The sequence below is a fragment of the Sminthopsis crassicaudata genome, chromosome 2, assembly GCF_048593235.1.
Source record: "Sminthopsis crassicaudata isolate SCR6 chromosome 2, ASM4859323v1, whole genome shotgun sequence".
NCBI classification, from domain to species: Eukaryota; Metazoa; Chordata; class Mammalia; order Dasyuromorphia; family Dasyuridae; genus Sminthopsis; species Sminthopsis crassicaudata.
The window spans coordinates 441,086,192-441,113,596 of NC_133618.1; the positions used below are offsets into that span (position 1 = coordinate 441,086,192).

Consider the following 27,405-nt stretch of genomic DNA (forward strand, 5'->3'; position numbering starts at 1 on the left):
ACTCCGATATGAACAGACCTCGTGACGTCATCGCGCAGTGCGTCCCTCTAGGGAGGAACCGTTATATTTTAGTTTAGGCGTTAACGGCCGTTTAGTCCCGCCTTTCTGGACCGAGCCTGTGGGCAGCGCGGCTCCCCCTGGCGGTTTCCTCCTACCTTGCAGGCCGGGAGGCTCTCTCTTCCCTGCCACGTCGCTGCCCCGGGAGCGAACCCGCGCCCCGCCCCTCTGCGGTGTGCTTAGCCGGGGAGGAGATGGGGGGGCCGCTCTGGCCGTGGGTGCTCCGGCTCGTGGGTAGTAGACCTCAGGCGACGGGGGTGGGTGGGCAGTGCCGCGGGGCCGCGCTCTTTGGGGCGAAGGCGTGTTATTGTGTATGATTTTTGTCCCAACCCTCTCTGCAGGGGGCCCAGTGTCCAAGCTATTTATTCCCGTCCCATGACTGGCCCCACTCACACATGCAGGGTTAGGGTTCCACGTGGAGAAAGTGCGGGTAAGTAAAGGCAGGCCGTCGCGCGGCAGGAGCGCCACCATTTTGTCTCGACCTCGCCCCCCACAAGTGGCGCCCTGTGGAAGTCCTACTTGTAAGGGATTGTCCGTCTCGGCGGCCTTTCTTCGTTCCCCCCCCTTAAATCCGGCCTCCGGGATCGGGACGCGGCGGTCTGTGCCATGCCGTAATCCCGAGAGCCGGCAGGAGGCGCTTCCGGCGAAGCCCGAGCGATTCCTGTGGGGCGTTAGGGGCCATGGGCGTAGGCGGGACCAGACGGCCTGGGAAGCGCCTTTCTACTCGGCTGTCTTGTGAGACTTTTCTGGGCCTGAGGGAGCTGTGAGGCTTCCATCCTCCTAAAAGCGCCCCCTCCACACAGCGCGGAGCCCTGCGAGAGCGGCCCCTCAGTGTGCCTGGCACAGGAATGGCGTGGACGCTGGGATCGCACTTAGTTTTGGTTTTAAACAATTAGATTTCGCTGCTGACATTTGACCATAGCCCTTTTTAACCCCAAAAGGCCCAGAAGATAAAAAGATCTAGAGGTTTGGAAACCCATTGAGTGAAATCAAAGTGCGCACCAACTGGCGGGTGTTTTATAGATTTTTGTTCTATTCTGAAAACTTCCTGCCGATTAAAACCCGACAACGTGCGAAGGCACCGCCAAGGGAGCGAACTACCACGGAGAGCCTTCAAAACAGCCGGAGGACCACGGCGGATCTTCGTCCCAGAGACCTCCAAGACTCCTTTCTTCTGCCCTAGATCTTTTACGGCTAGGACTACTTCTTCCCTTAGCCAGACGGGCAGCTGTCGGGCCAGGGCTATATCCAACAGCATCTCCGGCCTTTGTAAAGGGAGAAATAGGGTTTCAGAATTGTCCCCTGATCAGGAATAGACAGTGGAAGCAGATTGTTTTAAACAGCTCTTGTGACATACTTTATTTCAGATCTACAACCATTAAAAACCCTTCATTAAGTATACACTGTACAGCAATTCCAATGTATGAAATAGAAAGAGGAAGGAGGGACAGCTGGTAGTTAGAACATGGCCATCCTAGCGTCTGGTCCTAGGAGAGAAACCTTGAGGACACTAGTCAGAGGAGAGAGCACTTCAACGGGAATGCTCCTGGTTACTGGAAACGGCTAAATCCTAAGATGCTGCAGTCCTTTCCCCTCTACCCAGGGAGCTCTCCCTTGTGGGGCACATGTTCTCAAAGGTGCACAGACTGAAGCTGAGTCTTAATATCTTTCCTAGGCTGAATTGGGGAAGGCAGTTTCATAGTATCTGCTGGTGGAGGGAGGATCCTGAATGAGATGAGGCAGTGTCTAACCCAAAATGAGGTTTCTTGAGTCATTTTTGGTAACAATCTAAAATGTCTCACAAGGTCTCCTGGGAAGATGTGAAGAATAAATTGGACCAGGTAGAGTTTCTTTCAACTTCTTTTCAAGGGACACATGATGGAGATCTGAGAATCCTGGCAAAAAAGAATTTACCAAAAGGTAATCTCACAGACCTACAGAGATCCTACTGATCCCTGTGCCTCCCTAGCCCTCAAATAGTACCTTCTGTCTTCCGATTTGCCTACTTCTCACTCAGACTCATCTATCCTTTCTATAAGTTGTCTTAGACCAGAGGAGAGTTTAATCTCAAACCAGAATCCATATAGTTTCTGCATAATGACCCAATCTAGGTAAGGAAGCACCTTAGATCCCAGAACATAAATCTTCAAGCTCATCATTGTATCTTTTCAAAGTTTTGAGGAACAAAGGACCAAGCTCCATTCTCTAGAATTTTCCTCATCTTGCCCCCTGCCATGTTGCCCCCACATACGGTATTTAAAGACATCTATACAACCCATTTATGGAATTGGTTCTGCCAAATCCTATGGTCAAGTGAGGTCCAGAGATTTTTGTAATCTGATCTCAAATTTGGCCAATTCTACATTGCTTCCAAAAACTGGACTCAATTTATGGAATTGGTTCTGCCAAATCCTATGGTCAAGTGAGGTCCAGAGATTTTTGTAATCTGATCTCAAATTTGGCCAATTCTACATTGCTTCCAAAAACTGGACTCAATTTATGGAATTGGTTCTGCCAAATCCTATGGTCAAGTGAGGTCCAGAGATTTTTGTAATCTGATCTCAAATTTGGCCAATTCTACATTGCTTCCAAAAACTGGACTCAATTTACTAGATAGATTAGTGCTGTTGAAAGTGCTATACTACTAACCTTTCCATAAGACCCCATGCAGGAAGGTGCTAAGAACCTGTTTCAATAGGTGATAATATACAGAAGTGAGCTCCACCATTTTCAGGTATCGGGGAAAACAACCTGAAAATTTAGTCTTTAAAAGTATCCCTTCTGATAATTGGAACAGTGATCTCCAGTTGGCCATCTGTTAATCACTTCTATTGCCCTGAAAACCACTCCTAGGAAACATGCCTCAGAAGCTCCCTGTATCTGCCATTCCTCTGGTATACTTTTTCCTCTTGAGTCAAAAGCACCACTGTCTAACTTCAGTTTGGCAAAACCAGTGTTATCTTAGCTGTGTATGTTTTCTTATAACCTGAGGTTAAGGATGGTCAAGTTTCTAGAGAAGATTCAAATTATCAAAACTACTGACCTTAGGGAGACTTCAAAATCTCTTTCTCCACATGTTCCCCTAAATTTCAATCATTCTTAAAATCAAGTGAGACTAGGAAGTATCCCTAATTTTCCAGGCAGGTGAACTAAGGCACAGACTGGAGGAGTACATTAGATAAAAGTATGATCCAGGAACATACACTACACTGTTCCTGTTGCCTGTGTTAGTCACAGTGGGAACATGGAAATATGATGGATGCTCTGGGTCTCCATAAATTATCAATGAATCCTCTCATTAAGTGGGATCTTAGAAAGTACATACTTCACTTTTCCTCTTTTACTGATGAACTGAGGCCCACAAAGAAGGGACTTGCCAAATCTTGAAAACAATGAATTGAGAGGACTGGTACTTAGAACCTAGGTTTCTTGATTTCTAGTCCAGTGTTCTTTTGCCTACTACATTTTACCAAACAATTCATAAGTCCATTCATATGCCACAGTGGCAAACTAGGGCTTTTGATTTGGCTCTCCCTTTTTTGCTCAGGGATGCTCTCTACAGTTTCCTGCTGTCCCTAACTTGATCAACCTTCTGTGGATTGTAGCATCTAGCAACCCAAAACTTTGGCTATCAGAGGTAGAAGCCAGTCAGAATATTTTTTAGAGGACTAAAGAAATGTGGGCACTGAGATCATCTTAGCTCCTTCTTTGAGGTCTTAGAAAAATAGAAAAACCAAAACCAAGTGCCCTTCAAGTCTTTAGTTATTAAGCAGAGCTGAGAGGAAAAGAGAAGCTAAGGAATCAGCTAAGATATGTAAAGACAAAGACTTTTCCTAAACTGGGAACAAGATTGATTTTTGTAGACTAGATATCCTCCTATGTGATGTGGTTTAATGGGGTTCTGACAGGATCTCCTGATGTTAGCTAACTACTTGTGGATGCCTGAAAAAAAAAAATCACATTCTTTTGAGTCTTGAAGGTTTTCCCAAACTCAAATATTCCTGGCAGGAGTAATCAATAAACCTTCACTAACAATTACTAAGGGGTTGCCGACTTTTAGCTGTGAGCAAAACCCTGCAAGAATGAGCCTCGGAAAGGGATATAGGAGAGCAAAAGAATGCCTGAAGCCAATAGGTAGGGACCATGGAAATGCCCTCCAGATTTTTACTTAAGGATACTCCTGCCTGGGAAGGGAAAGAAATGGGTCAAGAAGGGGAAGGGGAATGAATAGGTAAGCTATAAAGAAAAGAATGGGAACTGGGAGAACAGAAGATGCTGGAAATAAGGACTGGTAGGATCGTTCAGAGGTGATAGGAAAGGTACTTCAGGTTATTGGAGTCATAGTTGCAAAAACCTGGATAGGTAGATTCATCAAACGTGAGGGGAAGTACCCAATCTCCAAATGAAGTTGACAAGAAGCTTCTTGCTCTTGAGCCTTGTATCTAAGGAGGCTTAGAGCTGAAAATTAGAATTTGACAGCACCACTGTAGAACTACAAAGGGACAGGAAGTAGGAGTAAGTTAGGAGCCTCTGGCTCAGCTCCTAAAATATCTACATGGAAGGTATGAACCCTGGATATGATGATTTGCAGGTGACATTAGGTTCTTGGCAGTGCTTCTGCTGAGATTGGACTTGGGTAAAATCTTATCAGTTTTAACATGTTGCTTTAATCCAGCTTGACCCAAGATGGAAGGGAAACAGATTTGAATACTGCAGGAAAAAACCCAAACAACATGCCAGAATATGTGTGTGTGTGAAGCAAAAAATATCCTATAAATCCTCTTTTAAGTTCCTCCAATAAATTGCAATGTGGACATGAATATGAATTCTGAAAGGGGATTCTAAGTGAACATAGGATCTTACTATGCTGCAAAGATTTGAGTTGATATTTGAAGGGACCGTGTGTCTTATCAAATGTTGACCAGATGAGTTCAGTAAGGTTTGTCACAGGAAAGTCAACTAATGATAAATATTTCTGGCCACAGCACTCATTAAATTATCTACTAAGGTGCAAAGAGGTTGTTATTTGCATTGATAAAGGGAGTACTTATGTTTAGAAAATCACAAGGATCTTTTGATGTGCTGAAGAAAATGAGATAGAAAATATATTTCATAGCTCAGGCACTTCCAAAAGTGGATCTTAGGGAATAGAAGACAAAGTATCAGATGGTGATGCTAGATGTGGAAAAGCTTCAGTAAATACTTGGGGATCTTGGTGTATATGGGTTGGGAAAGTCTAGAAATTGGGGTGGAGGCAGCAGGCTATGATAATATGAGGTGGCAAAAAGGGCAATCTGAGGGACTTCAGGGATGAATTTAGACACGAGTGGTATGTGGAACTTAGGAGGCTAAATAGAACTTGGGTCAAAGTATATCTTTTTTGAGGAGAAAGAGAAGTTATAGTTGGAATGCAGAAGAGTATGCCTAGTTAGAAGTTGGAACTTAGTCCAAATGACATGTCAGCTCATAGGCAATAATGATAGTAAATAACACAAATATTGTGGTATGAAAGCATCCAAAGTGCTTTTTTCACAATCCTGTGGGGTACATAGAAAATAAGTTTTTTTTTGTTGTTTTTGTTTTTACCACCTTTGGCAAGGCAGAGTTAAGTGACTTGCTCAGGGTCACATAGCTAGTTCCAAGTATCTGAGGCTGGATTTGGACTTGCATTGTCCTGATTCTAGGGCTAGTATATATAAATTTTTCTGTTCTTTAATAATTCTGATAATGGTTGTATGTGTATGTATATATGCATTCAAGGTATAATGAATCCTGTGCATTCATAATAGACTTCATAGCCCCTAATGTATGTCTATAGAAATCAGGATTCTTAAGATAATGATTTTTATAATCTGAAGGTTGATTAGTGAAGGGGTAGGCCGGTTACCTTCAGATTCTTTACAAATTACTCCTTAATAATTCTAATGGTTGTGAGTGGGTATATGTACATGTTTGTTATGTGGACTTTGCAGACACTTGAAGACAATTCTTGCTAAATTTATTCTATGCTTGTTGAGTTTGTGGAAATGTAGCATATCTGTGATGGGTCTAATTCCTGGCAACATACCTGTGTATTGATTGTTCATAACTACGTTCTGCATGAGATAAGTACGTAAGATAAGTTTTAAGAAGTGGATTGGAGGGCTGTGTAACATGTGAAGGCAAAAGGGTTCTATGCTAACATGCTAGCTGAATAGATGCATGGCAGGGATTAGGGAAAAATTGAGTTATTGAGGTAGGAGTGGGAAGAGATAAAGGATGAATGTACAAGTAGAATTAGTGAGCTAGGGACTCTGACAATATTCACTCATCAAACACAGTTGGTTTGGGGTACATGAGAAGAAAATGGGGCAGAAATGAAGGGGGTTTGGGCACTTTAGTTAGATGAATAATGTGATGCACAAAGCAAATGTTTTTATATGGTGATAATATGCGTCAGTTGTACACACAAAGTGCCTGTACAGTGGTGCTACATGTTGTATAAATAGGTTAATCACTTTTCAATGTAGCCTTTCTAAATGTTACTCTGTTGACAGAGTTGTCTTTGCAGTAGATGTTTAATGAACATTTGTTATAGGGAACCGAATTCTATAGAAGAGAATGTATAAGCCACAAGAGGGTGAAGGCATTTGGGCAAGAATAAGAAAATTGGAGACAAAAGGGAAGGAAGAAAATGAACAGGTTTTTCAAAAACCTCACAAAAACTGTGAGGATAGGATGCAAAGAGAAGGCTAATGTCTGGATCAGATATTAAGAACACATTAATGAACTGGTATACTCTGGAGATGGATCTCATTGGGAAAGAAAGACCTGCTAAAAGAAATGTTTACAAAAGATCAGCCAGTGGTGGATGTTCATTGAAGGAATTAAAACTTTAGACTAGAGAGAGCTTTGGTAGAAATGGCATCAGTTTATAGGTGCTTTAGAGGCCTATGTGGATAGGGAGTGTTAATAGCAAAAAGCCAATGCTAAAATCTGAGTGACATTAGGAGATATGGCAGGCAAGGGAAATGAATGTTACAATATTGGTTCATATTTAATTTCAAGTGTCTAAATTATTTTCTAATTTTCCCAGTTTTCTTGGTAGCATCTGTGATTTTTTCAGAAACAGGTGAAAAAAAGATGAGAAAGCCACACATTGACAGAAGGGATTTCACAAAGGGGTTCCCAGCTTCATTCCTGATTTTTCCAAGCACTATATCCAATTGGAAATCTAGTACTATAAAGGCATGGCTTGGTAAACCAAGTAGTCAGAGGATCAACAGGTACTTCAAAATGAGAAGATTTGGAGAGAGAAGTTATGATGAGGGATTGGGGGAAAGGAGAATAAAAGTTCAAGTTAAGATGAGGGATTGGGGGAAAGGAGAATAAAAGTTCTTGCTTTTATGGTTCCACAATTCTTCCTATTATACCCACCCACAATTCAGGCAATTTCTCTGCCTTGGGAATGTTAGCAATACTTAACGGCATCTGGAAATAAAAAGAGAAACAACATTCCAAAATAATAGATTCTTTAAAATAAAAATCCCCAAACAAAAAACCCTAGTTACAAATTAAAATGCTAAAAACAAAACCAAGTCAGTATTTACATGTAATATTTTTAACCTCTTTAAAAACCAACTGTTCAGAGGTTTCCATTAGAACAATAAATGATCATGTACAGCTGCATGCAAGAAATAGAAAAAAGTATTATTCTAAAAATCAGATTTCAAAACCTCTCATGTGAAGGAAGAAGTTTACTTGGAGATGGGCTGGCAGAGTAGAGGAGCCACAGCTTCTCTCTTCCCATGCTCCTTGGGATGATAAGGCAAATTGGCTGGGGTTAGTAATCCTTTATTCTCAGGTGTCCTCTTCATGAAGTTTGTGGGGGGGTGGTGCTTGCTGACATGTTTGAGAGCAGTGGAGCCACACATGCCCTACCTCCACCAATGGCTAAACAGTCCTAAGTGGTATCTGGATAATCTTGGGTTCTGTGCCACCTGACAGGGGTATTATAGAAGGCATCTGGTGTCTTTCCACCTGAAGTGCTTTTACCCCCAAATTAAAAGTCAACCTAGCAACAGTGCAATGGAATGGTAAAAACCCCTTACTTGATCTAGGCCTTCATCCCACGAAGAGTATTACATTTCCTTATTATTAGGATTTTGATTTTGCCCCAAAGGATCCCTTTTGATTTTTTAGGGTAAGAGTCCTCTCTGTGATGACAGTATTTCCTTCCTGCCACTTAACATGGAATACTGAACCTTTCTAACATTTCTGACCACAGCATGAACAAGAAGTTAACATTATTCAGCCAAAAGGGAATATAGACTGACTTTAGATAACTTTATAAAAATCACCCAGTAGGATTTTGAGCAGGATTACCTGGGGTTCAGAGGAACATTTTCAAGTCTATTTAGATACTCAGGTGAAATAAATGAAATAAATTTTTGCTCCAAGATGTAAATCTTGTCAGATCCAAGTTTACTGCTTTCTTAGCTCGCTCTTTGCAGTTTTTCAGGTGGGAAATTTCACAACCACCCTGGGTCACAGTTGGGAAGAGCAGAGCTCTATGTGCATGTGTGTGTATGTGCACCAAAACTAAGGTGAACAGCGTACATTGGCACCTTGTATTCCCCAGAGAGGGATCACATTGGAGACTCCTTTCAGCTATCCCAGAAAGTCTATCTTGCTACTCAGCTAGAGATGAAGTTGGCTCCTGCCTTACTTCTTGAAGGATGACAGAAGGGCTTGGATTGCTACTAGATATAAGCATTTCCAAGGTGGCCTTATAACCAGAAGAGGCAAATAAAAGTAAACAAGACTGCTCTTCTACTTAAGAGTCTGGTTAGAATGGCCAGTTAAGGCTGCCAGAAATCTCTTGAAAAATAGCCCCTCAAACGAGACTCAGTGGCTCCTAGAAGCCTATTTTGCACAGGTAGAATGGCAATGAACCACTTTGCAGCATCCTGGAGGGAACTCCAACCCATTGGTTAAGGAAACTTGGGACTGATTTCTTGAACTCTAGGGGAAGATGGCTTGAAAGGAGTGAAATGACTAAGGTAAGTGGGGAGGTAGAAAAAAATGGATACTCAGTTTGTGACTAGGGAAAGATCTTTAGGAGGCAGTGAATGTGCTACTAGACATTAAGGCTAAAGTATGGATAGGCTGGTGAAAATTTAGGGAGATTAGTAGACATTTTAAAATCTATGTGCAAAGCTGCATTAAACACTCTCTGGGTTCAGTCTAGTTTTCCACTGAGTATATTGGCTGGAAATCTCAGGGATCACCAAGCTTGGCTGAGGCTCAAGGACCTGTTTGGCTCATAAAAAAGCGGAAAAGGGAAATTGGAATTTGAAAATTGAAATGGGAAATGTTTGGGAAATGGTGGAATCAGCCCAATCCGTACATTCCTTCAATAGAAACTTGGGAAGGGGATATTGGGATGTAAGATCCAATGCAACTGTTGCCTGTGAATGAGAAACTGGGTTCTGAATGCAAAGCAATTCATATAATTTGAAAATTGAGCATTCTGAATTTCCAGCTAATGCCAAGTGGATGTCTGGATGTGGATAAGGAAACCATTGTTCAATTGTTGAACTGCCTTGTATCCCCCCTCAACTTCCCTAACATTTCAACATTTCAATGTTGCCCTGTGTCCTGATGAACAGAATATCTCTCAATTCTCAATAAATTACTCTAGGGATCTGGGGACAAATTAAATTATTAAAATAATATAAACTACCTTAAATATTTATAGTCAGGAAAATTCAACAGTATATCAGGGCCTCAGAGGAGGCTCTGGAGAGTTCTTTTGCTCCATAGTCCAGGAGACAGCAGGTACACTAACACCTCTCTGGCTAGATCAAGTAAACTATTCACCAAGGTGGTTTAGCAGGAATGTCTTCACTTTCCACTGTTTGATGTAAACATAGTATTGATGCCACTACTGCTCTAGGATGTTTGAGGAAAGAGCAAGGATTCAAGCCAATGATGTCCAAATGCTTCAAAGACAAAATCTCTGCTAGATTGGTGACTTGCTGGCTTCTCAAATGTACCCGGATCCTGAGGTCTACATTCCTTAACCCTAGCCCCCACAAGTCTAGTATTGATTTTTTGACATCATTGTTGATATGAGATGCCGAAGATGGAGGATGCAAAAACCCTTACTTCTATTACATAAAGATCCAGACTCTTCAAGGTGGGTGGCTACCCTATCACACTCCATGGAGAATCACAGAAATCCAGGGCAGCAAGAGCCAGAGTGTAAGAAATGTGAGAAAAGGAATTATGCTGGGCCTAAGAGGAGAAGCCCAAGTCTAGTTCTTCATTATATGGTTCTGCCAGAGCTTATCATGTATTTCAAAAGACTTTATTGGGTTTTCCCAAGGATTGGATCATGTCTTCTCACCAATGTGTTTGAACTACAATGCATGGTAATGGAGATATACAATGTCATCCATTTGGTACAACCAGATTTCCTATTAAAGCTCCTGGCCTTTTATCTCACATGGAGCCAGGCACTGTCAATGCCTCCTGGCTTGGCTATTGTCCAAAAAGAAATCTTCCTGTTGCTGTGGAAGAGTATAGAGAAAAAGCATTCCTCTGAAGAGTGTAAGTTTTAAGACTTAGGCTGCTGAAATCTTCTCAAAGCCACATCAGGTGTAGCTGTACTGTGGTTGCCTGTTGGGGTGTCTTGTCATTCCCAAAGGATACCTCCCTATGAGATATCCTAAGAAAGCCATTTAAGTTGAGCAAAAAGTTCTTGCTCCTCCCTCAGTACATAAAAAGGGGCTCCCATAGAAGACCCCCTAATAGTGATGCTCCAACACTTAACTTTGATCTCTCCCATACCTTGGCTTCTCATCTGAAGGTTGGAGGTCACTATACTGATCCAGATGATATCCCTGCTAGTGGATACAAAGGAATCTCTTGCGTTTCTTCCTCTGAGAACCTATTCCATAGACTTCCAGGTTTTGATGAAACATCTGCTTCTTAAATCCTCCTTCCAAGGTAAGGTGGTGTTTAGGAGACAGATGTATAGGCTGCTGGACCCCTTCTGGGTCCTGTTGCCTCATATCAGCTTATCCAGATCTGCTCAATGGGTCATTGGAGATTTGGCTTCTCACAATGACTGTTGGCTGAGGGGTGGGATGGGGCAAAGGGGAATGTTGCTGTTTTGTCCCTTGGCAGCATGATCATTCGCTGGAAGAAGCTGTTCTCTCTTCCCCTCCCCGGATGGTCTCAGGGGGATGTAGTCTGCATTTAGAGGGAGAATGCCTGGTGATGGATCGGGAAGGCCGAGCAAAGCAAGAGGTCAGTGACTGGGCACTGCAGTCACACATGGCATCCTGTGGAAAGAAAGGGAAGTAAAAAGTTAGCTGTAATGACACCCAAGTATATTGATGACAGGAAGAAAGGCAATTGATAGCAGCTTGTGACCAAGACCTCTGAGAGACTCAACATCAGTCTGGAGTGACTAGACCAACTTTCAAAATATCCTTGGAAAGTTAAAATGGAGCTGTTTTGCAATTGTTTGGACATGTATACATATATTGTATTTAATTTATACTCTAATATATTTAACATGTATTGGTCAACCTGCCATCTGGGGGGGGGGGGAAGGAGGGGAAAAATTAGAACAAAAGGTTTGGCAATTGTCAATGTTGTAAAATTACCCATGCATATATCTAGTAAATAAAAACTTCAGTTTTTTTTTCCCCCTGAGGCTGGGGTTAAGTGACTTGCCCAGGGTCACACAGCTAGGAAGTATTAAGTATCTGAGACTAGTTTTGAACTCTGGTCCTCCTGAATTCAGGACTGGTGCTCTGTCCATTGCGCCACCTAGCTGCCCCCAATAAAAACTATTAAAATATTTTTTTAAAATGTAGCTGTTTTGACCTTCAATTGGAATGAAGTAAAATAAAAGTGTGCCTTTTATTGTTTGTTGGATAGAAAAGACATTGTATGCAAGCAATACATATAAAATTATAAAACAATATGAAGGATGAAATCCTAGATATTAGAATTGGGTTCCTATTAAAATTAGTTTAGGATAGTACTGAGAAAAACTTATCTGGAATTCATTTCTCCAAGTATTGGTATAAGCTAAAAATATTTTACAAAACAAGCTACTCTGAATGACAAATATCTCAGATCTCAAGCCATTAAGGAAATGAGAAGTTTTTAGAAGAAGGCTAGGAAAGAGAGTATGTAATCTTTCGGGTTAACATCAGGAAAATTGTGCTTTTCCATAACATATCCCTTCATACTCTGGAGAAAGAATCTTGAGCTAGATGGACCATGGAATTAGACTAATGGGATAATTTCCATGTTCCTATATCCTATGAACATCTGTTGTCACAGCATAAAGGATATCTTTTTAAAAAGTAAACCTCCCATCTAGAATGTAAACTGCTGATTCCACTTACATGGTCTCTGTGTACCCTAAATCTTGGGATATCTTCAAGGTTAACCTGCTAGAATCCTTTGGGAAGTGGCACAGTTATCTTTGTGCATTTCAAATATAAATGCATAAAAAGGATTAGCCATCAAAAAAAGTAATGAAAGGGTAAAGATTATGGGTCTGACTTGAAAGGCAATTAGAAATAGGACTCTTTAGACAGTTTCTAGAATCTAGAGGTGAGTGAAGTTTAGGGAGATTGTGAAGGGAATAATGTATACTGAGATGAGATTGACACATTGCCTATTGTGCACCTAGATACCACATCAGTTGTTAGTGGAGGTGTGAATTGGTCTAGTTTATTCTGTTGATATATATATTTTTTCTTTTTTCTGAGGCTGGGGTTAAGTGACTTGCCCAGGGTCACACAGCCAGGAAGTATTAAGTGTCTGAGGTCAAATTTGAACTCCGGTCCTCCTGAATTCAGGGCTGACGCTCTATCCACTGCGCCACCTAGCTGCCCCTTCTGTTGGTACTCTTCCAGATGAATTATATTTTAATTATTCCTATATCAACTAATCCTTTGGTAGTTTAGGATGGCACTGAAATAATTTGGGGAGTATTGTCATTTTTAATGTCTAAACCTATTAATGAGCAAATTTTTCTCTTTATAATTGTATTTCTAGAGTTTCTGGGCATTTTGATAGGTTATTTTATATCCTACAGCTTTGCGAAAGTTTCATTTAATTTTCATTGCACTTCTGGTATTCTTTAAATATATGATCATATCTGCAAAAAGCAATAATTTGTTGCTTTTTTCCTATGTTTATTTCCTTGATTTTTTAAGTTGCTACAGTGTGCCTGATATCAAATACTACTGGTGACAAACATTTTTGTTTTATCCTGTTATCAGAAAGGCCACAAGTTTAACCCCATTATATATTATTGTTGGCTCTTAGTTTTTGGATTCAGACTATTTACTATGTTAAGGAAGGTCTATTGATTCCTATGTTTTCTGGTGTGGGGTTTTTTGGTTTGTTTGTTTGGCTGAGGCAATTGGGGTTGTGACTTGCCCAGGGTCACAGGAAATGTTACATGTCTGAGATCAGATTTGAACTCAGGTCCTCCTGATTTCAGGGCTGGTGCTCTGTCTACTGAGCCACCTAACTGCCCCTATTGTTTTTTTTTTTAAATGAGAAATGGGTATTATAGTTTATTTAAACTTTTTCTGCATCTGTTGATATAATCACTTATTTTTGTATTATTTTACATGTATTATTTTAGTAATTTAATTTAATTTAGTAATTTAGTAGTTTGAAACAATTACTAATAAGTTACTAAATTGTGAATACACTGCTTAATATATATCCTACACAGATCAAAAAAGGGTAGGACCCAAATGTCTAAAAATATTTCTAGCAGCTCTTTTTGTTGTAGAGAAAAAAAGTACCCATCAATTGGAAAATGATTGAAAAAAAATTGGTATGTGAATAAGATAATAATGTATTGTGCTTTTTAAAATGTCAAAAAAGGTAGTTTCTGAGAAACCTGGGAATACTTGTATAAACTCACATGTACAACAAAGCAAAAAGAGCCAATAGAACAACTTATAAAAACAATATGGTTAGGAAAAAAAAAAAACAACTTAGAAAGATATAAGACTTTGATTAAAGCAATAATCTAAGGTACAGATGATGATATACACTTATCTCCTGACAGAGAGCTGATAGAATCAAGATGAGACATTTTTTGACATGAACAACATGGGGATTTGTTTTACTTATCTAAATGTATTTGTTAAAAAAAAAACCCTCCCCCATGAGATAAGAAGAAATGTGCTTGCTGATAAAAAGGAAAGAAAAAGCTCTATTTCTAGGCTAGAGAAGGATCATAGAATCACAGAATGATATGGATAGAAGGAAACAAGGAAGAGAAAAAGATTTGATCAAGATTATCCAGCAACTTAATATTCATGTGGGCAGATAATATAGCTAGAAAGAACCTATCAAATATTGCTAAAGATCACACACACATACAAGTAAATGGCATTTACACCACAGATAAGCACAGAAAGCAAAGTATTCAGAAGAGAAAAGCAGATTAGGAAATAACTGGTTAAGAAATATCAGAAAATAGGGGTGTGTGTCAGATTGGCTAGAATGACAGGGAAAGATAATGCAGAATGTTGGAGGGGATGTGGGAAGACAGGGACACTGATACATTGTTGGTGGAATTGTGAATAAATCTAGCCATTCTGGAGAATGATTTGGAACTATGCTCAAAAAGTTATCAAACTGTGCATACTCTTTGATCCAGCAATGTTACTACTGGGTTTATATCCCAAAGAAATCTTAAAGAAAGGAAAGGGACCTGCATGTGCAAGAATGTTTGTGGCAGCCCTCTTTGTAGTGGCCAGAAACTGGAAACTGAGTGGATGCCCATCAATTGGAGAATGGCTGAATAAATTGTGGTATATGAATATTATGGAATATTATTGTTCTGTAAGAAATGACCAAGGGATGATTTCAGAAAGTCCTGGAGAGACTTACATGAACTGATGCTGAGTGAAATGAGCAGGGCCAGGAGATCATTATATACTTCAACAACAATACTATATGATCAATTCTGATGGACATAGCCATCTTCAACAATGAGATGAACCAAATCAGTTCTAATAGAGCAGTAATGAACTGAACTGGTTATGCCCAGCAAGATGACTATGAGCCACTACATAGAATTCCTAGTACCCCTATTTTTGTCCGCGTGCATTTTTGATTTCCTTCACAGGCTAATGGTACACTATTTCAAAGTCTGATTTCTTTTGTACAGCAAAATAAATGTTTGGACATGTATACATGTATTTAATTTATACTTTAACATATGTAACATGCATTGGTCAAGCTGCCATTTGGGGGATAAGGGTAGAGGGAATTAGGGGAAAAATTGGAACAAAAGGCTTGGCAATTGTCAGTGTTGTAAAATTACCCATGCATAGGAATTATATGAGAAAAATTACAAAACACTTGCCACAAAAATAAAGTCAGATTTAAATAATTGGAAAGACATTCAGTGCTCTTGGATAGGCCAAGCGAATATAATAAAGATGACAATACTCCCCAAACTAATCTATTTATGGTAGAAATTAGATATGGATCCACACTTAACACCATATACCAAGATAAGATCAAAATGGGTCCATGATTTAGGCATAAAGAATGAGATCATAAATAGATTAGAGGAACAGAGAATAGTCTACCTCTCAGACCTGTGGAGGAGGAAGGAATTTATGACCAGAGGAGAACTAGAGATCATTATTGATCACAAAATAGAAGATTTTGATTACATCAAACTAAAAAGTTTCTGTACAAACAATACTAATGCAAACAAGATTAGAAGGGAAGTAACAAATTGGGAAAATATCTTTAAAAGTAAAGGTTCTGACAAAGGTCTCATTTCCAAAATATATAGAGAACTGACCCTGATTTATAGGAAACCAAACCATTCTCCAATTGATAAATGGTCAAGGGATATGAACAGACAATTCTCAGATGATGAAATTGAAACTATTTCCACTCATATGAGTGTTCCAAATCACTACTGATCAGAGAAATGCAAATTAAGACAACTATGAGATACCACTACACACCTGTCAGATTGGCTAAGATGACAGGAACAAATAATGATGAATGTTGGAGGGGATGTGGGAAAACTGGGACACTGATACATTGTTGGTGGAGTTGTGAAAGAATCCAGCCATTCTGGAGAGCAATTTGGAACTATGCCCAAAAAGTTATCAAACTGTGCATACCCTTTGACCCAGCATTGCTGTTATTGGGATTATATCCCAAAGAAATACTAAAGAGTGGAAAGGGACCTGTATGTGCCAAAATGTTTGTGGCAGCTCTTTTTGTTGTAGCTAGAAACTGGAAGTTGAATGGATGTCCATCAATTGGAGAATGGTTGGGTAAATTGTGGTATATGAAGGTTATGGAATATTATTGCTCTGTAAGAAATGACCAGCAGGAGGAATACAGAAAGGCTTGGAGAGACTTAGATCAACTGTTGCTGAGTGAAATGAGCAGAACCAGAAGATCACTATACACTTCAACAACAATACTGTATGAAGACATATTCTGATGGAAGTGGAAATCTTCAACATAAAGAAGATCTAACTCACTTCCAGTTGATCAATGATGGACAGAAATAACTACACCCAGAGAAGGAACACTGGGAAGTGAATGTAAATTGTTAGCACTACTGTCTATCTACCCAGGTTACTTATACCTTCGGAATCTAATACTTAATGTGCAACAAGAAAATGGTATTTACGCACATATATTGTATCTAGGTTATATTGTAACACATGTAAAATGTATGGGATTACCTGTCATCGGGGGGAGGGAGGGGATAATTTGGAAAAATGAATAAAAAAAAAATTACCCCTGCATATATCTTGTAAATAAAAAGCTATAATAATTTTTAAAAAGAATTTAAAATATATATATATAAAATAAAATATTCTCACCATTGAGGAAAAAAAAAAAAGAAAATAAGGGTGTGGATTTAAAATATAGGAATGACAAGTTTCGGTCTAGGCTCGCAGCTAGAATAAAATCTGTAAATTTAATAGGGGCTTTAAAACTTTATTTTCACTAAGCTAGATATCATTGAGAATGGCTATAATGGAGGAAGATTAACCCTGGAGATACTCAGAAGTTTGTAAATTTATGATGTTCAAGTGAGATATACTGCTCATTTTTGTGCAATTTTGAGGATTGCCTGAAGAACTGAGAGGTTAAATAAATTCACCCAGGATCACATAAGCCAATGTGATGCTGGAGCTAGTTTTCTTTCTATTCTGACATGCAGCCTCTCTCTCTTTTTAAAAAATCTATTTATTTGCTTGCTATCTATTACTTTATTTTTAAAATTAATTTTATAATTATAACATTTTTGGACAATACATATGCATAGGCAGTTTTTTACAACATTATCCCTTGTATTCCCTTCTGTTCTGAATTTTTCCCCTCCTTCCCTCCACCCCCACCCCTAGATGGCAGGTATTCCCATACATATTAAATATGTTATAGTATATCCTAGGTACAATATATATAATGTGCAGAACCGATTTTTTTTGTTGTTGTTGTTGCAACGGAAGAATTGTATTTGGAAGGTAAAAATAACCTGGGGAGAAAAACAAAAAAACGCTAACAGTTTACACTCATTTCCCAGTGTTCCTTTTCTGGGTGTAGCTGATTCTGTCCATCATTGATCAATTGAAATTGGATTAGCTCTTCTCTATGTTGAAGATATCCACTTCCATCAGAATACATCCTCATACAGTATCATTGTCGAAGTGTATAATCTCCTAGTTCTGCTCATTTCACTCAGCATCAGTTGTTGTCTCTCCAAGCCTCTCTGTATTCATCCTGTTGGTCATTTCTTACAGAACAATAATATTCCATAACATTTATATACCATAATTTACCCAAACATTCTCCAATTGATGGGCATCCATTCATTTTCCAGTTTCTAGCCACTATAAAAAGGGCTGCCACAAACATTTTGGCACATACAGGTCACTTTCTCTTCTTTAGTATTTCCTTACAGCCTCTCTTTTTAAAAGCTCTAATGTACATAAAAGGTGGGAAATAAAGGAACTCACAGTGCTTAGGACCATAGGTACTTATGATAACTGTGACAGGCATGTCAGAATTGCTTAAATTGTGCTGCTTAGGATGGTGATATTTGGACTAGAAATGACAATACTTCATAGAGAGCTGATATACATTAATAAGATTGCCTAAGTGTCCTTAATTTAAAGTCAACAGATCTAATTAATCAACAAGCATTTATTAATCTGCCTTGTCTCAGATACTGGATTAGGCACTAAGGATACAAGTGCAAAAGAATGAACTGCATCAGTTGAATTGATACATGATTGTTAAATAACAACCTTTGAAAGGAAGAGGTACTACAGAATTTTAACAGGAAAAATGTGTCATTTTTCAAAATGAAGATAATCTGATTTTAATTCCTAGAAAAATTCTAGGACATATACTATAACAAATTCTAGCTTCTTTTGTTTTTATTTTAATAGTATTTTATTTTTTAAAATATATGCAAAGATAGTTTCCAGCATTCACCTTTGCAAAATTTTGTGTCCCAATTTTTCTTTCTCTTCTCTCATCTCCTCAAGACAAGAAGCAATCCAATATAGGTTAAACATGTGCAATTCTTCTAAATGTATTCATAAATTGGTTTTTAAAAAATATTTTGATGATTTTATTTTGGTATAATTGGTTTCCTTTGTTATTTCAGTATTTAAAAACATTACTCTAAGAAATAGTCCTTAGGTTTCACTGGATTTCCAATAGGGCAAGTGATACAAGAATGTTAAGAAAAGAAACATTCAGTGAACATCTATAAAGGAAATGAATGATCACAAAAAGCAGAATAGTTTTTGCAAGAATAGGCCTTGTCAGAATAAAAATTTTTTATGTGAGATTATTAAAGTGGTAGATCAGAGGAACACTATAGACAGAGATTGCCTAAATTTTAGCAACACATTTGGTAGTCTTTCATGTTATTCATATGGAAAACATGAAAAAATGTGAGCTTAATGATAAAACAATTAGTGGAATTTGGAATTAATTTAATGGTCAAATACAAATTTGATTCTAGATTGAAGGAAAATTTCCTACTAGAGAGCCTCAGGATACATTTTTAGGCCTGTACTGTTTTAATAAACTTTTCAATGAATGATTTGGAAAATTTCAATTCAATTCAGCAAGCATTTTCATAGCAAGAAACTGCTAAGTCTTAACATGCAAAGAAAAAAGTGAAACAGTTCCTCAAGGAACTTAAATTCTTGTTGTGGATAAAACATGTACAAATTAATAAATGTGATTTTCTCAGGGGATAGAGGGAGTTAGGGGACTCAGGAAAGGCCTTATGTAGGAGGTAGTACCTGAATCAAACCTTGAAGGGAAATATTCTGAAAGAGAAGTAAAGAGAGAGAACATCCTAATAATGGAAGTAATACAAAAGGATAGGGGAAGATAATTGAATGTTGTGTACATGGAACAGAAAGCAAGCCAAATGGGTAGAAATGAATAACTAGTGAGGGGGGAATAAAAATGAAATAAGTCTGAGAAGAGAAATGTTCCTGTCTTTAATTCTTAGAGACAATAAAGTATTTCTGAAGCTTCTTGAATAGTAGAGTGACATGGTCAAACCTGTACTTTAAGAATGTCAGATTGACAACTATGTGAAAGCTAGATTGGAGAGATGTTAGAAAAAATTAGAGTTCAAAAAGATATTTGCAAACTAGAATGCCAGATCATATTTTGAGAAAAAGGACTTTAACAAGGATAAGTGCAAAGTTGGCCATGGATTAAAAAAATCAATTTCACTAGTACAAGATGCAGGAGATGTGGCTAGAGAGTAGTTTGACTTCAAAAGAATCTTAAATGACATTAAAAGGTGTCAAGGTGTCTAGCATTGTATAGTTTATAATACTGTTATATTCTATTTTATGTCAATTATAGCATATTAGTGGCTGGTACCTTTTAGGGAGCACACTAAGAAGCTGGGGAATATCCAAAGCAGGGCAATCATGATAGTAAAGAGCATCAAGATCAGGTCATATGAAGAATTGTAGATGATCAGCCCAGAAAAATAGATGATGAGGAGGAGGCAGGGATAATAACTGGCAGCTACTATTAGAAACACTATCATAAGGAAAAAGGATCAGAACTATTCTCTTTGGCCTCCAGAAGGAAAACTGGGAGTGATGAGTAAAAACTGCAAAGAAACAAATTTAGGCTTGAGGGAAAGAAAAATTTTGCAATAATCAGAATGAAAAGTAGACTAGGCTGCTTGGGGAGATAGAGGATTCCTAAGACTGTCTCCTTCCCTCCTTACTCATAAATAGCCTCCCTTTCTGAATGCCTTTTAAATGCATGAGACCTTGGATAACAGTGATGTTTCCCTCTAGAAAAGAGAAGAGTATATTGGTCTTTGGGGAGGGGTGAGGATATGGTACTAAAAGGAAAGAAACGGAAATTGAGGAGTAAGATACACAATCTCACAGGTTTAAAACAGACCTACCAAAAATTCATGGTAATTTCATTCTACTCTGGGGGTTAGCTTTTACAGGAAGGGAAAGAACCCCCGTACCTACCTCATTAGCCACAGCCAAATTGCCATCTAGATCTCGAGGGTTTCCATCCTTACCCCCCTGGGAGAGTAAAGCTGGTCTGACCTCCTCACAGCTGCTCAGCTTTGGAGTTTTCTTGCTCAAAATCCTGGCAATGCTCTCAGACTGATGGTAATTTGCTGGGGAAAGAGGCTCTGGCTTTTTGATACACTCATCTCCCATCACTTCTTTCCGATCTGTCCCAGATGTGGGACTCTGTGAACGACCACATACATTACGAAAGAACTCCTGGACAATACCATACTTGTGAGTCTCTGGTTTGGTGCGGGTCTCCTGGCTCCCTGGCTTCCAGATAGACTCAGTGCTCCCAGAGTGCTCTACTACATTGAACAAACTAGATAGTCCATCATTAATGTTGCTTAAGACTGGGCTGTCTCGGGTCGTGGTAGACCTGGCCCACGCTGACCCATTTTGCTTACTTTGGTGAAGATTCCACAAACTTCGGTCCTTAGAGCTATCCAGTTTGGACACAGATCTCCTCTGAAGTTTTGGTGACCCATATTTAGGAGAACAACAAGGTCTTTCAATCCGAGAGTGGACTTTCTCCAGTGAAGAGGATATCTGTTTGCTTCGGACAGATACCAGAGAAGAGCTTCGGGGTGACCAGCTCTTGCCATGCAGGCTTCCCCGAGGCAGGTCAGTCTGGAGACCAATACTCACTGTCTGGATAGTCTGGGTGCCCACACTTGTTAGCCCCACGGTTTGGCTTGACATGCTTTTCACTTTCCTCTCCAGAGAGCCAGAGCGGATGGCCTGGCGGACACAATTGGTGATTTCTTTCATGTCATCACTCATGTTGCCTGATATCTCAAAGTCATGTAGGGCAGAGGGGAAATTGGGCACAGGAGCTGTAGAACTGCTGGTGGGGCTATTGTCCAAAAGTTCCCGGTGTTTGGAGAAGTTACAAAGCCACCGACCATATGTACTCTCAGCCAAGCCTTCTGACTCTGCTGATTCTTTGGGCTTGGCCATGGTAAAGAGGAAGCCAGGTTCAATGAGAATTTTCCCTTCTTTATTTTGGACCAGAGGGACCCCCAGCCTACGAGCCACAGGTGGGCTGTAATAAATCCGAATGCCTGTTTTATCAGGAGCTGTGTAACTCCTCTGCATCTGTTTTTGGGCACAATCTTGGTAGCCCAGGTTGCCTCTCCTGTTGCAGTCTCTAGGGGAGAGCCCCAGCTTCTCCTTAGTCCCTTTTTCTGGGCTCGCCTGTTCATTGTCCACAAAGGCAATTCTGGCAGGGTTCACCGTGGCAGTATCCATCAGTGTATTGGGCAGTAGGGAGGCAGGTGGAGAGGTCTTTTTGCCTCGGGAAGTTTCATTGACTATGTTGGCTGATTTGCCCGGAAGATAAGGAGAACAGTCAAGTAAACTTTCAAACTCAGACATGGAAGAAACAGATTTGGTCCTGGTGGAAGAAGAAAATATGATGAGCACAATAAAACTTGGGTTCATGGATTGGAGACATTTTTAGGTGGCAAGGACATAAGATCATAAAATCACTAAAAAGGAACTTCACAGATAATCTAATATAAATGCATCATTTTGCAGATGTGGAATAAGGAATAAGTAGCAGAGCCAGGATTTGAAGGCTCTTAATTCATATGCTCTTCTTGCTACTGCATCAGGTACCATATGCAAATTGGGAAAATTTTTGACCTTATGTATTAAGGTCAAATCCCTTAGTTTTAGCATGTGAAGATCTATATAATTTAAACCTAGCCTGTTAACCTCATTTTCACTTCCTATTTCTTCCAGCACATGATAACATTTATATGGAGTTTTACATACATGATTTCACTTAAGCCTCTTAATAACTGTGTGAAATGCTATAGGTACTACACAGCCCAGCACTCTATCCACTCTGCCACATTCATTCTTAACTTCTATAATCAAGACATCCTCTTTAGTGCCCTCCACTCATACCAGGCTCATTTCTTTTTCCTGTCTTAGCCTATGCTGTTGTCTCTGTAGGGACTTTTTTCATGGCTTCCATCTTTCTATTCTTGTTTTCAAGATCTATCTCAAGGTTCAGTATTCGGCAAGAAGCCTTTTGCAACCTCTTCAGCTCACATAATGATTTCTGTCTCTTTCTATTGCCAATGAGACTTACTGTTTGTACCAGGAACTCAAAGAGATATTTGGGACTGTTTTGAAGACATACTATGCAGTACTTTAGTAATATAAATACAGAATCAACAAATGATTAAGGGGGAAAAAAACTGGATAGTTTTAGTACAGAAGGATGAGAGCAAGATCACTAAACTATATATCACACATTCTGGCCTCTGATGACTTTTGATTTAGCATTTTTAGCATTCTGTTAACTGTGAGCAAATAAGACCTTTAACTTCTTAGACACTGGGAATAAAGAAAAAAGAGTCAATGATAATATTGTTGAAGGAATGAATTCCAAGACCTGCATCTTGCTTCCTTTGATTCCCAAATGGAATGAAAGAGCTATGCAGGGCAATGATGTTGGTAAAGAGAATTAAGATAATATCACATGAGGAACTGCAGATGGAAAGTAAAGAGGGATGTTGTTTCTCTTGCTATCAAAGGCCCCTTTAAAAAAAAATTATTTTTTTCAAAGACATGGACCTTTAATAGCAAGAGAAACAAAGTCCCTCTTTACTTTATTCCCTGCCCAGGCCACCTAACCTCTTTAAACTGGTTCCATTGGCATCAGCTTCAGAAATGGTCTCTTTGTCATGTTTCTTCTCACTGAGGGTCTGCAAAAGGAGAGGAATATTACAGATTAGTCACCACATTAGAAGGGAGAAGTCAAGTGATAAATAAAACTGTGCTTACAATGATTTTCCCACATTAACAGTAGAAGAGGTGTGAAGATTTATCTCTTTCCTATCGGGGTTAGATATCTTCACATATAATCACAAAACATTAGAGCCGGACGGAGCCATAGAGCTTATTTTGCCCAACTCCCTCATATTCTAGGTAAGGAAAAAGGCTGAGAATTTAATGACTTGCCCAGGAGATTTGAACTCAGATCCTGCACTGCATGATCTGATGCACTATAAGAACCCAGTGACAAGTCAGAAACTTCTTTTATCCTTACCACCTGCTGGTAAGCTAGAAGACCTGGGGTATTAATTGACCCAGCTGTTGAAATGATAACTCACCTCTTTCCAGCTGCTGTCATGCTTTTCCATGTCAATATGTTTTAAAGCCCAGGAATCGGCTCCCTTCTGTAGCTAGGTAATAACAGAGAATATAAAATTAGACCTTTGCAGAATCTCCAGGACCATCCTGCTTGTCCTGCTTCTTTCTTACAGAAACTAATCTTTGCTGCTTACTGTAAGAGAAGTCCTTCTCATTGACTTAAAAGATAAGGGAGTATGTGTGTGTGTAAATAGCACCTCATATTGTGAGGTAATTTTAAGTTCTACAATTTCATTTGATTCTCATAATACTGTGAGGGGTGGTAGTATAGGTATTATCTCTATCTGATAATTGAGAAAACAATCTTTGGTAAGCAAAGTGATTTGCCTTATGTACTTCTGTAGCAGAAGTCATACTTGAATCCTTGTCTATTTGCTCCAAGTTCTAGGTTCTTTCTACTATGCCATCCTCACTTCTCAGCAAGATTAATGGACTTGGTTGGAGTCAGAAGATAACTGTTTCAATTTGAGCTCTGCTGTTTGCTACTTATGTGAATTTAGGTATTTCAGAATCTCAATTAGGAAAGGACTTCAAAAACTACATAATTTAATCCATTCCTAAGAATTATCTAAACATTTCCTAATAAGTATTCATTAAACCTTTTCCAATAAATCACTTCACTGAATTTCAGTTTTCTTATTGGTAAAGCAGGGATATTAACACAAATTTAAGCTACTTCTCAGGGATATTGTGAGGATCAAATGAGATAATGTATGTGAAAATATTTTGCAAAAAGTGAGCAGAACTAGAATATTTTACACAATAAGAGCAATGTTGTACAATGTTCAACTATGAATAACTTAGCTATTTCAATAATACAAATGATTCAAGACAATTTTGAAGGACTTATGACTAATATTGAAATGTGTTAGCAATGACTGAATATGTATAATCTATATCAAATTGATTATCTTCTCAATGAGGGAAAAGTGAAAAAGAAGAAAATTTTTAAAACTTAAAATTTTTAAAAATGTATGTTAAAATGGCTTTAACATATAATTTGAAAAAATGAACAAAGTACTATATGAATATAAGTTATTATAAAATCCTTGAACACAAAGTAGGGAAGAATTAGACTATTATTGATAAGATCATAAATTTGCACTTTTTATTCCTTTTAAATTTAGCTTTTTTATTGAATAAGAAAGTATTTTCTCTAACATTTAGCATGACATATTTTTATTACTATTAAAGCACTTTAATATCTATCATTTTGATTCCCAAATCAATTTTATGAAGTAGATATAGTCAGTGTTACTATCACTATTGGAAGATGAAGAAATTAGGAACAGCTAGGTAGCACAGTGGTTCCAGTCAGGAGAACCTGCATTCAAATATAATCTCAGACACAAAACCCAGCTGTGTGATCCTGGGCAAGCCACTTAACCCCAATTGCCTCAACTTCCCCCTCTTCCCCCAAAAATGAAGGCATTGAATAAGTATGGAAGTCAAGTGATTTGCCCAAAACAAGTGACTACAACTCAGATCCCCAGACTTTTTAAGTCTGGGATTCTTGTCATCTCAACTATATCTTTGTTCACACTTATGTTTAGTGTTCTAGCAGTTATAATGGCTATGCATACCTGTGTAAATGTAAGTCCGCACATATATGTTTGTGTGTGTTTTCACATGTGAGCACCTGTGTCCTAAACGTGAGTGCAGGTGTCAATGTATTATCTCTGCATAAATAGGAATGTTTATGGATGTGTGTACATGGGTACTGAATGTACCAGTTCATGTTGTCGTATCAGAGTATATGTGTAAATGCATGTAGGTATGCTCTTGGGGACAGGGCAGGCCTTTCTTACCTGGCTTATTTTATTCTGTAGCTCCTTCATCTGTTGCTCAGCCTGTTGTTTTTCATCTTTGAACCTATCCAGCAGTTCTATCTTTTGTTGGTCCCAGTTCTTCTCACTGATCTGCAGCTGTTTGGTGAGGTCCATGACTGCACTATAGGACTCAGCCAAGAGGTGCTGGTGTTCCTCCCTTTCTCTTTTCAGGATGGCCTTCCAGTCAGGCAGGGCTCGCTCACCCACTCCTTTCCCAGGTTTTAGTTCCAGCTGGCAAAACATGAGGCCTGACAGTTAAGGCAGAAGAACTGCAATTGGCCTCCCTCCCTCCCCAATCTCTGGTTTTCTCTAGAGTCACAAGATGTCTGTCACTGCTCTTAAGGGCTCCATCTCCTCATTTTACAGCCTGGATTGGGAGGCAACTGAAAGTGACTGAACAAAATGTTTCTTTCTTTCTTTCTTTTTTTTTTTTTTATTCATTTTTCCAAATTATCCCCTCCCTCCCTCCACTCCCTCCCCCCGATGGCAGGTAATCCCATACATTTTACATGTGTTACAATATAACCTAGATATAATATATGTGTGTAAATACCTTTTTCAACAAAATGTTTCTTAATAGCAAAAATAAGATTTTGAACAGAATAAGGCCCGTTTTTTTTCACCTAAACTGCAACAGGAATAGATGGGGCAATGGTTTTCTCCTCTCATCATTCTCCCCACATGATTCTACTTTCTGACCTCTGTACTTTTGCTCATATGGAAAAATTCTCCCTGTCTTTCAAGACTTAGCTCAAATGCCCCTTTTCTATGAAGTTTCCTCTGATCTCTCCTATCAGGGAGAGGGAAAAAGCTTGATATGTCTCTAAACAATGAAAAGTTTCAGCACAGCACAGCACAGCACAGTGGGGGAACCTCTGAGCAGAGCAGCCATTTTCTTTCCTTATTTAAGTGGTAATGCATCAACAGACCACTAGAGTTAAGAGTTAGGAAAATTTAGTCAATCGTGCTTTCCATTCTTATTGTGTGATCCTGAGTAAGTTACTAAAATTCTCTGGCTTCAGTTTCTTCTTCTGTAAAATGAGGTGAATGGACTAGATTATTAATACTATTTGAGTTAGAGGCAGTAGAGTGTGGATATAGTCCTGGATTTGGTGACAGAAAGACCTGAGTTGAAATTCTAATTCAGAAACTTAATGTCTCTGAGCTTTATTCCTCATATGTTAGATTTAGCCACTAAGTTCCCTTTTAGCTCTAAATCCTATGATTCTTTAGCCCTCACATTTTTCTATCACTTACAATATTAACTCATATTTAGAGTTAATATTTGTAATATTTGTAAATATTTATAAAGGACTTTCCTATGCACTTTTCATATTCTAATTTACAATGGTGTTTGTGCCAGGTCATTTTTCCTCTCTTATACTATGAATTCTATGAGGATGGAGACTGTGTTTTAATTAAACTAGAGAACCCCCAGCTCTTTTGGTTTCCCATAACCTCCTCTCAACTGGTGATTTGAGCCTGGTTTCATTTGCTTTTAATCTATGAACATGATTTCAATCCCTCTTTACCTGGCTTCTGGTCTTCCTGACATTTAATTGATAATTTGAATAACTCACTCTGTTCCTGACCCTATTTCTACTTGCTGCCCAACTGTAGTCATATAACTAATACATCCTAATCTGACCCAGTCTAATCTAACACCTCCTTTCCCTCTCTCTTTTGCTTCTGTCTCTACTTCCCACTAGGTCCCTTCTCAGAAAGATTTGGATTTG

The 27,405-nt window shown here is 38.9% G+C and overlaps 1 protein-coding gene and 1 long non-coding RNA gene across 3 annotated transcripts in view; one reads left to right on the plus strand and one right to left on the minus strand.

Moving 5' to 3' along the window:
* The first annotated feature begins 148 nt into the window (after positions 1-148).
* On the plus strand, positions 149-1,456 carry LOC141557220 (uncharacterized). The gene is made up of 2 exons (XR_012486734.1): positions 149-232; positions 399-1,456. It is a non-coding gene; the product is annotated as an uncharacterized LOC141557220 (long non-coding RNA).
* The window catches only part of MTCL2 (microtubule crosslinking factor 2), a 123,964-nt gene continuing 97,946 nt past the window's right edge, over positions 1,388-27,405 (minus strand). For both annotated transcript variants that reach the window (XM_074292596.1, XM_074292595.1), the window contains 5 exons: positions 25,649-25,900; positions 23,801-23,872; positions 23,322-23,392; positions 20,625-22,068; positions 1,388-11,387 (listed from right to left, as the gene is read on the minus strand). In XM_074292596.1, coding sequence (XP_074148697.1) covers positions 11,235-11,387; positions 20,625-22,068; positions 23,322-23,392; positions 23,801-23,872; positions 25,649-25,900 — 1,992 coding nt within the window. In that variant the 3' untranslated portion in view covers positions 1,388-11,234. The remainder of the gene's footprint in view (positions 11,388-20,624; positions 22,069-23,321; positions 23,393-23,800; positions 23,873-25,648; positions 25,901-27,405) is intronic.